The sequence below is a fragment of the Choloepus didactylus genome, chromosome 7 (genome assembly GCF_015220235.1).
Source record: "Choloepus didactylus isolate mChoDid1 chromosome 7, mChoDid1.pri, whole genome shotgun sequence".
NCBI classification, from domain to species: domain Eukaryota; kingdom Metazoa; phylum Chordata; class Mammalia; order Pilosa; family Megalonychidae; genus Choloepus; species Choloepus didactylus.
In genome coordinates, this window is record NC_051313.1 from 77,271,193 (window position 1) to 77,285,573 (window position 14,381).

Below are 14,381 nucleotides of genomic sequence, written 5' to 3' on the forward strand. Positions count from 1 at the left end.
GTCAACTCCCTTTTTACCACCTCTTCTTTCTTTTCCATTGTGTTATTAGAAAAGATAAAGTATTTATAGAGAAGCCACTGGAAGAGCCAATTGAAACCCCTGTGTTTTCAACAGGTAAGTTGGATCTCCTTGTCTAGTCTGCTTTTGAACCTTAATTCAAATCATCATGAAAGCATGTTATTTATAGAGCAATCCTTGATTGAAATTGATAAAGTTTAAAATGTGCTTTCTCAAAACCATTTATGTACTAACCTGATAAAATAATTTATATACATTATATAAAACTTGCAAAATAAAAGAACAGAAGTAAAACCAAGTCATCCATTAATTATCCTACACCCTGGAGGCAGCCATTATCAACATTTTTGCCTATTTCCTCCCAGTCATTCTTTTATTATGCAAATGTAATATTGAGTCTATACTTAACAGTTTGTATCCTTTTTCCACTTAACATAATTCCACTAAAATTCATCAAAATAATCATTTTCATGACTTCCACATTCTGTTACATCTATATAATTATAATCAATTTCACCATTTCATTGTTGTTAAACATTTTATGCCATTAAAAATAATGCTTTAAAAAAAAAAAAAAAAAAAAAAAAAAAAAAAAAAAAAAATAATGCTTTAATTAACAAATTTAAATAAAAATCTTTGTCAAATCACTATTGAAGATAGATTTCTAAAAGGAGATTACTAAATCACAGAGTATGAATTTTTTAAGGCTCTTAATACATGTTGCCAAATTTGTTTTCTAGAAATTTTGTTACAATTTATGTAGCCCATTGGTCAAAAACACAAGAGCCTGTCTCGTTACACACTTACCAATATTGCATGTTACCATTTGTTTTAATGTCTTCCAAAAGGAAATAGAAAACAGGTCATTTTTCCTATGTTTATTAGATGTTTGAAACTTCTCATTCATGTGTTTTTCTACTGTGGTCTTCCTTTTTTCCCAAATAATTATAAGAATTCTTAAAATTATACAAATAAAACTATTAAAACTTTTATGCAGTATTTCCTGTTTTTTATTTGATTTTTAATCATGCTGATAATGTTTTAGGAAATCCAATTTTGATGACTTAAAGTGTAGAAATTGAGAAAATAGAGTTTTTTTAAACAAATGATATCACTTTCCCATTTCTTCATTTACACACTTCCAGAGGAAGCTACTATGACCATATTTTAGTATCTCCCCTACGTTCAGCTAATTTATCCTTTCAGACTGACTTGTAGCTAATAAGGAACAGGCTAGTTCAATTTCAGTAATGAAACACTTAGTGGCAAAACACATTCTTTAACAATAAAAAAGAACAACAGCATAGTTGTTAATTCCACTTGTAGTCAACTAAAATTTGATCTCTGACACATATCAAATCTTTGAAAAGTATTATTTATAGAAAAATGATATAAAAAGGTGCTTGACACTGACTTCATTTCTAATGTTAGGAAACAGTCATACATAATGAGATAATTGAAATTTATATTTCTATTTTTTAAAGTTGGAGCTAGTATATTTTAGCTAATCACAACCTCTGTAATAGCCAAATTAAATTAGTAAGATAATTTGGCTAAAGCTAACTCTTTCTCATAAACAAGTTTCCATTCTTCCTTTACAAAAACTACAAGAGTCAGGTAGACAAATGATAGGATATATTATAATACAGTAGAATACATCACCATTCAACATTTGAGTTCCAGCAACAAATGTTCTAGAACTATTTCCCCAATGTTTCCGGATACCCTGGTTGGATTCATGCACAGATATTTCTTTGGTTGACACATTTCCAAAATGCAGCTATGAAAAGAACTGCATGATCCTAAATGAAAATAATTCTCATCATTCTAGTCAGAAACTGGTCAGAAAGTTAGCTTCAGTGATAATCTTATGCAAAAAGACAGTGGAAAATGTCCTTAACAGTGTGCATTCAGGGTCACTATGAAGACTTTACTCATAAGAAAATAATCTCTTCCCCCAACCCTCACTCTCCACCCACCCCTACTACTCTCTCCATCATCATCATTGATAATTTTTGTAAGTGTAATGGAATCTGGAAATTTAAGTTTACAGTTCCAAAATTAGAGTTGCCATATCTTGGACCTAAGCCCTGAACCCTTAAAATGTAAATGCAAACCCCCTCTGGGAGAGGAGCATATGAAATGGGATCAGACGTTTATTATAACTGAATCTGTCAGGTCTTCCCTGAGATTAGGTTTTACTAGATGGCATAGGTGTAAAGGAGGAATGGGAAAGCTCCAAAGGAGGCTAAATGCACTAGAAGATAAACTCAACCTACCTAACAATTGTTCTTTCATCCATGTTTTTAAATAGTTTTAGTAGTCTGCATAATTTCTCTTTTTATGGCAATAAAATGGAAGAGTACACAATTTTTTAAAAAAATGTTTTTCTAGTAAAGTGGTTACACACTTTTTAAAAATATTTTAACAAAAAGTGTAGCATCAACAGGTTATTCATAGAATTGTAAAGCTTGATGACACCTTTAATTATTAACAGTCTGACAAAATCCAGAATACAGGAAACATTCATCCTAATTGCCTACGGCAGGCCTAGGTGAACAAGTTGCCAAGGCCCCACATCCTCTGAGATTCTGATATGCCACCGGGTATCTGCTCTATTAATAAAAATTCACCCTTCCCACATGACTCTCATACCCACTCTGACACACCCCCATGGGAACCACACACCCAGTAGGACCACTGCACAGAATCACAGAGGGGCAGGGGACTGCTTGTGAATCTTGATCAATTCCCAAGCACCACACACTCCTCAGGGAGTGAGGAAAGATCAAAATTTTTTTCTAGAGCAAATATGTTTTATTTGGCCAATGAGATGTGAAAACTACTTCATGGGAAAACACCTTTTCAAATTTTATCACCAGCCCCAATACTCCATGTTACCCAATATCCTGCCTGGGCTTTGTAGACACTTGAGCTTCTCATTGCAGAGTGCAAGTACTCACAGAAGACCTTTCCTTTTTTCACTGTCTTCCTGATTATATTTACCCTCCTATAACAGAAACCCACGAAAGTGGCTTAACAAAAGAGAGGTTTGGAATAGGAGAGCAATAAGACAAATGCCAGTGGTCAAAGAAGTCTTCAAGGATCCGAGCTCTTTCTGACTTCTTGCTCCACTGCCCTTATTGGTCTTGTAGAAAGATGGCTGCTCCGTCTCTGAGTGTCAGGCTATGTGCCCAGCATGATGAATGAGGAAAGAGAGAACGGCAAAAGATACATTTCAGCTGAGTCTGCTGCCTCCTCTATTTATTTTGAGGGAAACGATAGCTTTCCCTGAAGTCCCACCCTGTGGCCTTCTGCTTGTGTGCCATTGACCAGAACTCGGACATACACAACAGTGCTTGGCTGCAGAGGTGTCTGGTTATCTCCCCTGAACCAATTCTGAGTTTCAGACCCTGAGTGTCTGTCTCACTCCTTTAGAGACTCTGTATCGAGTGGTTCTAACACCTAACTAAATATTTTGAGGTCAAATTATTTTTTTGGTATAGTCTGCTTTCTAAAGCAGGAAAATAAACTAATATATTCTATGTTTTGCCAATGAAGATTGAAATGGAAAAATATTTCTGGCTAAATATAATCCAATTAACCATAACACTATTTCATCTAAACATTTTTATTAAATAATAATTTATTAGAAAATAGAAATGCATTTTTATTACAGTGATACTTTTTTCCTTCCTTGAATAGAACCTAGATTTTCATTCTACAGAGATCTTTAAATATCAAAACAGTTGTCATATATATGGAATAATATATGGTGGTCTGTTCTAAAAAGGGTGTTCCTGGATCTCATTATTAAAATCCTCAAGCCTCAATGATTGCTAAAGCAATCTAAATTACACTCAGGCAGTATTCTAAGAAATTTCTTAGAACAGACTCAAGAATATCTGTCTATGCTCCATTTTATGTTGCAAAAAGAAAAGTTAATCAGATTACATTTGGCAAAAACCATTTAACTGTACACATCTTGGGGAACACCAAACTTGGGACCTACAGAGGAAGAATGAATTTGGTATCAAGAATATAAATTATATTTTTCTCAAGAATATATTTATGAGATCTAAGAAAGTCTGGCAGGTGGAGGGGTCCACCTAACATCTGCAAATTTCAGAATGACAGAAAAAGTTTAAGGGATTTTGAACTTTTTCTAATTTTAAGGTACTCCAGTCTCATTTTTATGCCTGTAAATTTTTTTTTTATTTCTTCAGATGTTGCCAGTGTCTCACTCAGGCCCTTTCCTCTCACTCCTGATGGCAGTTTCCTCAATGAAATTCTAAGTAATACCCTCAACTACACCAAGATGCCTGCAACGGTAGGAAGATCTGAGAGCTGATCTAGCTCTTCACATGCCAGTTTGTGTTTTGGTGTTGTATTTTTGTTACTCTAATTAAGATTCAGTGACAGAAAAAAAATAGATTGAGGGCTAGGAAAAGGTGAGATGAATTATAAGAAAGCGCTTAATGGTAAGTTCCAGGAGGGCAGGGGCCCCTTTTACCAAGGTATCTAACAGAACCTTATATACAGCAGGAACTCACCAAGCATTAGAATCAATCAATCCATTCCATTAGCAGTGAAAAATGCTATTGGAAAAAAATATTGATATTAAACTATTCACTAAAAATTTCTATCTTTCCTCACATTATCTATCTTCCATCTCCTTCAAAATCTAACAAAAGTCCCTCTTTTTCCAGGAAATATCCCTTCAATATTTCATTTCACATTCATTGCATCCTCCTCCTAACATCCTTTTTACCACCTGCATCCATCATTATTCTTTCATTCAGCAAACATTTTACTAGAATCCACTGATGTATCAGACATCGAGCTATGCACCTAAGATCCTAAGATGAACAAGACATAGTCCCTGCCTTCAAGGAATTTATAATGCAGTAAGTACAACAAAATATTCTAAGTGCTATGATTGAAGATGACAAGTGTATCATTTGGGAGCAAAATGACACATAGGGACAGGTTGCAGAGGATGGGACCCACTGAGAGCTTTGTGCCTGTTGGGTATTAAATCATGTCCCCCATAAAATGCATGTTTATGTTCCTTCATTCTGTGATTGTGAGCCCATTTATAAACAGGACCTTTAAAGTTGTTAGTTAAGGTGTGCCCAAATTGAAAGAGGGTAGGCCTTAATCCAATTATAAGGGCTGAAGTTCTTATAAACAAAGGAAATTAGGCACAGAAAGAAAGAGCCATGGATAGAAGCCACAGGGAGAAGCAAGAAGCTGGAAGTCAACAGAGGCCACAAGAGAAAGACGATACTGCCCTGTGCATTGCCATGTGGTGGAAAAGCCACAAAACCCTAAATATTGCCAGACAGACAGAAGATTCTGACCCTGGAAGGAAGTAAGCCTTCTAGCCTCTGAAACCATGAGCCAATACATCCCTGTAGTTAAGTCAACCCATTGCATGGCATTTGTTTTAGCAGCTGGGAAACTAAAACAGTGCCTAAGAGGTCCTGTGCTTTATGCTTTGAGAGATTCAAGGAAATGTGAAAATCATACTGAATTGAAGGGATCATCTGTGGGGCAACAGGATTCGCATATAAAAAGAAGATTCTATGTGAGTATATGATAGGTGTCAAATGAGGGGTTCAGACATTAATCAGTGCTACAGGAATTCAGAAGAGGCAAAAACCTCTTCTACCTTAGATGATCAGAGAAGATATTACATTTAAGGAGCCACAAGATATTGGCAAGAACTGAAAAAGCTTGTGTGGATGTGTGGTGTGTGGATGTGTGTGTGTTATTGCTGGAGGTGGGGGGTGGTGAGAAGGGTCTTCAGTGAGGAAACTAGCACAAGCAATGTGGTATCTGAGCAATAGTGGATAGAGCAGTCTGATGGTCAAGGCAATGAAGTGAGACTAAAATTATAAAACAGGTTGGAAGCAGATTGTGGAGAGTCTTGAATGTCAGGAATAAGAGTATGGTTTTATCCTGTAGTAATAAGGAATTACTGAGGGTGCTGGTTAAGAGACATGAAAACTGATGCCTATTTAAAGAATTTACTTAAATGTTTCATGTGAACATCAAATCTGCTTAATGAAATAATAAGCTTACGGAAGAAAATACCATATGCCATAATTTTCTTTTAATTTCCCATAGATCCTACCTCTGTACTATATCCAAACAGATGCTTGACGTGTGTTTTTTGACGAATGAAAATCTTTTAGTTAAGCATCAGTAGTCTGGTAAATGTGAATCCACATCCCCTGCATGCACTATTAAAGTCAAAGACTGGTTTCTGTCCATGCTCATGGAAGAGGGGAGTTTGTGATAAGAAATGAGGAGAAAATGCATCAACCTCCACTCAGTTGAGCTGTGCCCCTAATGGTATTTTCCTTTGGTTGTTTTCTTCTTTCAGCTTCCTCAACTCTAATTTCACTATAAGAGACCATGGACCTTAACTAGAAACATTACGTTTTTTGTGGACATTTTTTTTTTTTTTTTTTTTTTTTTTTTTTTTTGCTGAAAATCCATCAAACCCCAAGTTTGAAACCCAGCTCCAAGCTTGCCATGTGCCCTAGAATGCTGGATGGCACAGGGATGGCTAGCCCATGGCCCTTTTTGATCAAAGACCAAATGCAGATCCTAGGAACAATTCTACTCTTAGCCACTCTGGAACATGCTTCCAAAGGGGTCCCAAATATGCCGTTCCTTCTGAGAGAAATTTCTAACCCTCTCTTGACTTGACAGTGCTTTCTAACTAGTTTCTATGTGAAGTCTAAGCACAAATGATATTAAACCAGTCTAGGCTCTTCTCTAAAAGGATTAGTTAAATAATATCTCAGCTTCTGCATGTTATTTTACCTAATGCAGTCCTCAAAAAAAAGCTATTCATAAAGTCACACAAGGATGTTCAATCCTAGTGATGTACCAGCAGTATATGTGTGCATGCTTTCATGAAGAGCACACAGTCGTAAAATGACAGTGTTCTCAAGGAGTCTAAATAGTTAACTCATTGTAAGCTTTGGTACTTTGTCTCGCAGTGAAATTAGATCTCACATCTAAGTCAATAGGATTTTTATTCTAAAAGCACTTCGGCCTTCTTGAGGCAATACCAATAAATATTACATGACATAACCATTTGCTTGTGGTTTATATTAATAGACGTCCCTTTGTTTTCTTAATTCTTAACTCAGGAAAGAGAAACAGAATTCACTAATGTGTCTGAGGGTACGCTGGAGCAGAAGGTGGAGCTCAGCATCACTCTGGCAAACCAGAAGTTCAAGGCAGAACTCACTGACCCCAAGTCCCCTTACTATCAGGACCTGGCAGAAAAGTCTCAACTTCAGGTGAGTAGACCCACCCCACACAAACCATATCCTGAGTCATGACTCAGAATCTGAAACCAACAGGACGTAAACCACTTGGGCAGATGGCTCCAACTTCTTGTGACCAGGCATTCATTTTTAACCATTAAAAAAAAAACTACAATAGGCTCAAAAATATTAGACATAAGAATTTCCAGGAAAGTCTTCACAGCTTTTCCATTCTTAAAAGTCACTTATATTTAGATTTTTTAAATATCAATAAGTTTTTAAGTCTCATCTAACTGAAAGTCACAAAGCAGATAATCTATATGTCTAAAATGATCATGTAGGCACAAACCAGGGAACTTACAGGCTTGAAATATCAATTTTTAAAATTCATAATACTTTGTCTTTACCTAATGTTTCCATTTTTGTAACTTGATGCAATTTAAAGATGTCATATTTTTCATGGGTGATAGTAGAAAGCATTTATATTGTCCATGTCATCAATAACTAAACCAGGGAGCTTTCCCAAGGTGACTTTTCTATCTTTGACCATCATCATATCTGCCAATCCCTGATTAAATTAAAAGATTCTTTATTCCCTACAAGATAAACTCCAAATGGCTGTGCTAAGCGTGACATCTAAAATGTGTCATGATAAGACCCCTGCCTTCCTTTCCAGCCTCACTTCCCACCAGCTCCTTCCCATCACCCTCCTTGGCACTCTACTTTCCAGAAATACAAACTGCACATCCTTCCTCGTCTTTAGCCTTCACATGTGCTGCCTCCTCTGTCTGGAATGCCCTTCCCAGAGTCTCATTTTAGATTCTTTGTCATGAAAAGCTACCACTACCCATTCTTATCACTGCTGTCACAACACACTGTCTTGACATTGCATGTTTACATGTCTATGGCCGTTTCTGTCTTCAGCCCTCCACCACCAGACTATGAGCTACTCCTTGAGAGCAGACACTGTTTTTTTCGTAGTCACAGCTTTACCTCCTGGCACAGAATTTGGGATGCAGTTAACTACTCAGAAATTGTTTGTAGCAATGAGAACTGAAAATAGAAGCATCCATGCGATTGTGTAACCATGAACTACCTTTATAGAAAGCCTGGATGTACTGTGTTTTAGCATCACCAAAGAAGAAACCAAGCCCTACTTTGTGTATTTGGATAATTCATTGCTTACCTCTTGTCAGCTGGAGTGTAGATGAATGAAACATTCTTAACTTCCAACCTCTACCTGCATCAGCATTCAGTCAATAAAATGTAAAGAATCGGAGGCGGGGCAAGATGGCAGACTGGTGAGCTGTATGTTTTAGTTACTCCTCCAGGAAAGTAGGTAGAAAGCCAGGAACTGCGTGGACTGGACACCACAGAGCAATCTGACTTTGGGCATACGTCATACAACACTCATGAAAACGTGGAACTGCTGAGATCAGCGAAATCTGTAAGTTTTGTGGCCAGGGGACCCGCGCCCCTCCCTGCCAGGCTCAGTCCCGGGGGAGGAGGGGCTGTCAGCTCCAGGAAAGAGAAGGGAGAACTGCAGTGGCTGCTCTTATCGGAAACTCATTCTACTGATACAGACTCCAAACATAGATAGACTGAGACCAGACACCAGAGAATCTGAGAGCAGCCAGCCCAGCAGAGAGGAGACAGGCATAGAAAAAAAACAACACGAAAAACTCCAAAATAAAAGCGGAGGATTTTTGGAGTTCTGGTGAACATAGAAAGGGGAAGGGCCCTGAGGCGCATATGCAAATCCCAAAGAAAAGCTGATCTCTCTGCCCTGTGGACCTTTCCTTAATGGCCCTGGTTGCTTTGTCTCTTAGCATTTCAATAACCCATTAGATCTCCGAGGAGGGCCCGTTTTTTTTTTTGTTTTTTTTTTTTTTAATCCTTTTTTCTTTTTCTAAAACAATTACTCTAAGAAGCCCAATACAGAAAGCTTCAAAGACTTACTATTTGGGCAGGTCAAGTCAAGAGCAGAACTAGGAGAGCTCTGAGACAAAACGCAATAATCCAGTGGCTGAGAAAATTCACTAAACACCACAACTTCCCAAGAAAAGGGGGGTGTCCGCCCACAGCCATCATCCTGGTGGACAGGAAACACTCCTGCCCATCGCCAGCCCCATAGCCCAGAGCTGCCCCAGACAACCCAGTGTGACGGAAGTGCTTCAAATAACAGGCACACACCACAAAACTGGGTGTGGACATTAGCCTTCCCTGCAACCTTAGCTGATAGTCCCAGAGTTGGGAAGGTAGAGCAGTGTGAATTAACAAAGCCCCATTCAGCCATCATTTGAGCAGACTGGGAGCCTCCCTACACAGCCCACCAGCCCAGAACTGCCCTGGGGGGATGGCACTCACCTGTGACATAGCACAGTCATCCCTCAACAGAGGACCCGGGGTGCACGGCCTGGAAGAGGGGCCCACTTGCAAGTCTCAGGAGCCATACGCCAATACCAAGGACTTGTGGGTCAGTGGCAGAGACAAACTGTGGCAGGACTGAACTGAAGGATTAGACTATTGCAGCAGCTTTAAAACTCTAGGATCACCAGGGAGATTTGATTGTTAGAGCCACCCCCCCCTCCCTGACTGCCCAGAAACATGCCCCATATACAGGGCAGGCAACACCAACTACACACGCAAGCTTGGTACACCAATTGGACCCCACAAGACTCACTCCCCCACTCACCAAAAAGGCTAAGCAGGGGAGAACTGGCTTGTGGAGAACAAGTGGCTCGTGGACGCCACCTGCTGGTTAGTTAGAGAAAATGTACTCCACGAAGCTGTAGATCTGATAAATTAGAGATAAGGACTTCAATTGGTCTACAAATCCTAAAAGAACCCTATCAAGTTCAGCAAATGCCACGAGGCCAAAAACAACAGAAAATTATAAAGCATATGAAAAAACCAGACGATATGGATAACCCAAGCCCAAGCACCCAAACCAAAAGACCAGAAGAGACACAGCACCTAGAGCAGCTACTCAAAGAACTAAAGATGAACAATGAGACCATAGTACAGGAGATAAAGGAAATCAAGAAGACCCTAGAAGAGCATAAAGAAGACATTGCAAGACTAAATAAAAAAATGGATGATCTTATGGAAATTAAAGAAACTGTTGACCAAATTAAAAAGATTCTGGACACTCATAGTACAAGACTAAAGGAAGCTGAACAACGAATCAGTGACCTCAAAGATGACAGAATGGAAAATGAAAACATAAAAGAAAGAATGGGGAAAAAAATTGAAAAAATCGAAATGGACCTCAGGGATATGATAGATAATATGAAACGTCGAAATATAAGACTCATTGGTGTCCCAGAAGGGGAAGAAAAGGGTAAAGGTCTAGGAAGAGTATTCAAAGAAATTGTTGGGGAAAACTTCTCAAATCTTCTAAACAACATAAATACACAAATCATAAATGCTCAGCGAACTCCAAATAGAATAAATCCAAATAAACCCACTCCGAGACATATACTGATCACACTATCAAACACAGAAAAGAAGGAGCAAGTTCTGAAAGCAGCAAGAGAAAAGCAATTCACCACATACAAAGGAAACAGCATAAGACTAAGTAGTGACTACTCAGCAGCCACCATGGAGGTGAGAAGGAAGTGGCACGATATATTTAAAATTCTGAGTGAGAAAAATTTCCAGCCAAGAATACTTTATCCAGCAAAGCTCTCCTTCAAATTTGAGGGAGAGCTTAAATTTTTCACAGACAAACAAATGCTGAGAGAATTTGCTAACAAGAGACCTGCCCTACTGGAGATACTAAAGGGAGCCCTACAGACAGAGAAACAAAGAAAGGACAGAGAGACTTGGAGAAAGGTTCAGTAATAAAGAGATTCGGTATGGGTACAATAAAGGATATTAATAGACAGAGGGGAAAAATTATGACAAACATAAACCAAAGGATAAGATGGCTGATTCAAGAAATGCCTTCACGGTTATAATGTTGAATGTAAATGGATTAAACTCCCCAATTAAAAGATATAGATTCGCAGAATGGATCAAAAAAAATGAACCATCAATATGTTGCATACAAGAGACTCATCTTAGACACAGGGACACAAAGAAACTGATAGTGAAAGGATGGAAAAAAATATTTCATGCAAGCTACAGCCAAAAGAAAGCAGGTGTAGCAATATTAATCTCAGATAAAATAGACTTCAAATGCAGGGATGTTTTGAGAGACAAAGAAGGCCACTACGTACTAATAAAAGGGGCAATTCAGCAAGAAGAAATAACAATCTTAAATGTCTATGCACCCAATCAAGGTGCCACAAAATACATGAGAGAAACACTGGCAAAACTAAAGAAAGCAATTGATGTTTCCACAATAATTGTGGAAGACTTCAACACATCACTCTCTCCTATAGATAGATCAACCAGACAGAAGACCAATAAGGAAATTGAAAACCTAAACAATCTGATAAATGAATTAGATTTAACAGACATATACAGGACATTACATCCCAAATCACCAGGATACACATACTTTTCTAGTGCTCATGGAACTTTCTCCAGAATAGATCATATGCTGGGACATAAAACAAGCCTCAATAAATTTAAAAAGATTGAAATTATTCAAAGCACATTCTCTGACCACAATGGAATACAATTAGAAATCAATAACCATCAGAGACTTAGAAAATTCACAAATACCTGGAGGTTAAACAACACACTCCTAAACAATCAGTGGGTTAAAGAAGAAATAGCAAGAGAAATTGCTAAATATATAGAGACGAATGAAAATGAGAACACAACATACCAAAACCTATGGGATGCAGCAAAAGCAGTGCTAAGGGGGAAATTTATAGCACTAAACGCATATATTAAAAAGGAAGAAAGAGCCAAAATCAAAGAACTAATGGATCAACTGAAGAAGCTAGAAAATGAACAGCAAACCAATCCTAAACCAAGTAGAAGAAAAGAAATAACAAGGATTAAAGCAGAAATAAATGACATAGAGAACAAAAAAACAATAGAGAGGATAAATATCACCAAAAGTTGGTTCTTTGAGAAGATCAACAAGATTGACAAGCCCCTAGCTAGACTGACAAAATCAAAAAGAGAGAAGACCCATATAAACAAAATAATGAATGAAAAAGGTGACATAACTGCAGATCCTGAAGAAATTAAAAAAAATTATAAGAGGATACTATGAACAACTGTATGGCAACAAACTGGATAATGTAGAGGAAATGGACAATTTCCTGGAAACATATGAACAACCTAGACTGACCAGAGAAGAAATAGAAGACCTCAACCAACCCATCACAAGCAAAGAGATCCAATCAGTCATCAAAAATCTTCCCACAAATAAATGCCCAGGGCCAGATGGCTTCACAGGGGAATTCTACCAAACTTTCCAGAAAGAACTGACACCAATCTTACTCAAACTCTTTCAAAACATTGAAGAAAATGGAACACTACCTAACTCATTTTATGAAGCTAACATCAATCTAATACCAAAACCAGGCAAAGATGTTACAAAAAAGGAAAACTACCGGCCAATCTCCCTAATGAATATAGATGCAAAAATCCTCAACAAAATACTTCCAAATCGAATCCAAAGACACATTAAAAAAATCATACACCATGACCAAGTGGGGTTTATTCCAGGCATGCAAGGATGGTTCAACATAAGAAAATCAATCAATGTATTACAACACGTTAACAGGTCAAAAGGGAAAAATCAATTGATCATCAAAATAGATGCTGAAAAAGCATTTGACAAAATCCAACATCCGTTTTTGATAAAAACACTTCAAAAGGTAGGAATTGAGGGAAACTTCCTCAACATGATAAAGAGCATATATGAAAAACCCACAGCCAGCATAGTACTCAATGGTGAGAGACTGAAAGCCTTCCCTCTAAGATCAGGAAGAAGACAAGGATGCCCGCTGTCACCACTGTTATTCAACATTGTGCTGGAAGTGCTAGCCAGGGCAATCCAGCAAGACAAAGAAATAAAAGGCATCCAAATTGGAAAAGAAGAAGTAAAACTGTCATTGTTTGCAGATGATATGATCTTATATCTAGAAAACCCTGAGAAATCGACGATACAGCTACTAGAGCTAATAAACAAATTTAGCAAAGTAGCGGGATACAAGGTTAATGCACATAAGTCCGTAATGTTTCTATATGCTAGAAATGAACAAACTGAAGAGACACTCAAGAAAAAGATACCATTTTCAATAGCAAATAAAAAAATCAAGTACCTAGGAATAAACTTAACCAAAGATGTAAAAGACCTATACAAAGAAAACTACATAACTCTACTAAAAGAAATAGAAGGGGACCTTAAAAGATGGAAAAATATTCCATGTTCATGGACAGGAAGACTAAATGTCATTAAGATGTCAATTCTACCCAAACTCATCTACAGATTCAATGCAATCCCAATCAAAATTCCAACAACCTACTTTGCAGACTTGGAAAAGCTAGTTATCAAATTTATTTGGAAAGGGAAGATGCCTCGAATTGCTAAAGACACTCTAAAAAAGAAAAACGAAGTGGGAGGACTTACACTCCCTGACTTTGAAGCTTATTATAAGGCCACAGTTGCCAAAACAGCATGGTACTGGCACAAAGATAGACATATAGATCAATGGAATCGAATTGAGAATTCGGAGATAGACCCTCAGATCTATGGCCGACTGATCTTTGATAAGGCCCCCAAAGTCACTGAACTGAGTCATAATGGTCTTTTCAACAAATGGGGCTGGGAGAGTTGGATATCCTTATCCAAAAGAATGAAAGAGGACCCCTACCTCACCCCCTACACAAAAATTAACTCAAAATGGACCAAAGATCTCAATATAAAAGAAAGTACCATAAAACTCCTAGAAGATAATGTAGGAAAACATCTTCAAGACCTTGTATTAGGCGGACACTTCCTAGACTTTACACCCAAAGCACAAGCAACAAAAGAGAAAATAGATAAATGGGAACTCCTCAAGCTTAGAAGTTTCTGCACCTCAAAGGAATTTCTCAAAAAGGTAAAGAGGCAGCCAACTCAATGGGAAAAAATTTTTGGAAACCATGTATCTGACAAAAGAC

General features: G+C 37.7%; 1 protein-coding gene across 2 annotated transcripts in view; it reads left to right on the plus strand.

The window, feature by feature from the left end:
• IMPG1 (interphotoreceptor matrix proteoglycan 1) overlaps window positions 1-14,381 on the plus strand; it is a 145,021-nt gene that overhangs the window by 35,653 nt on the left and 94,987 nt on the right. For both annotated transcript variants that reach the window (XM_037844082.1, XM_037844083.1), the window contains 3 exons: window positions 50-114; window positions 4,245-4,348; window positions 7,188-7,340. In XM_037844082.1, the coding sequence (XP_037700010.1) occupies window positions 50-114; window positions 4,245-4,348; window positions 7,188-7,340 (322 nt within the window). The remainder of the gene's footprint in view (window positions 1-49; window positions 115-4,244; window positions 4,349-7,187; window positions 7,341-14,381) is intronic.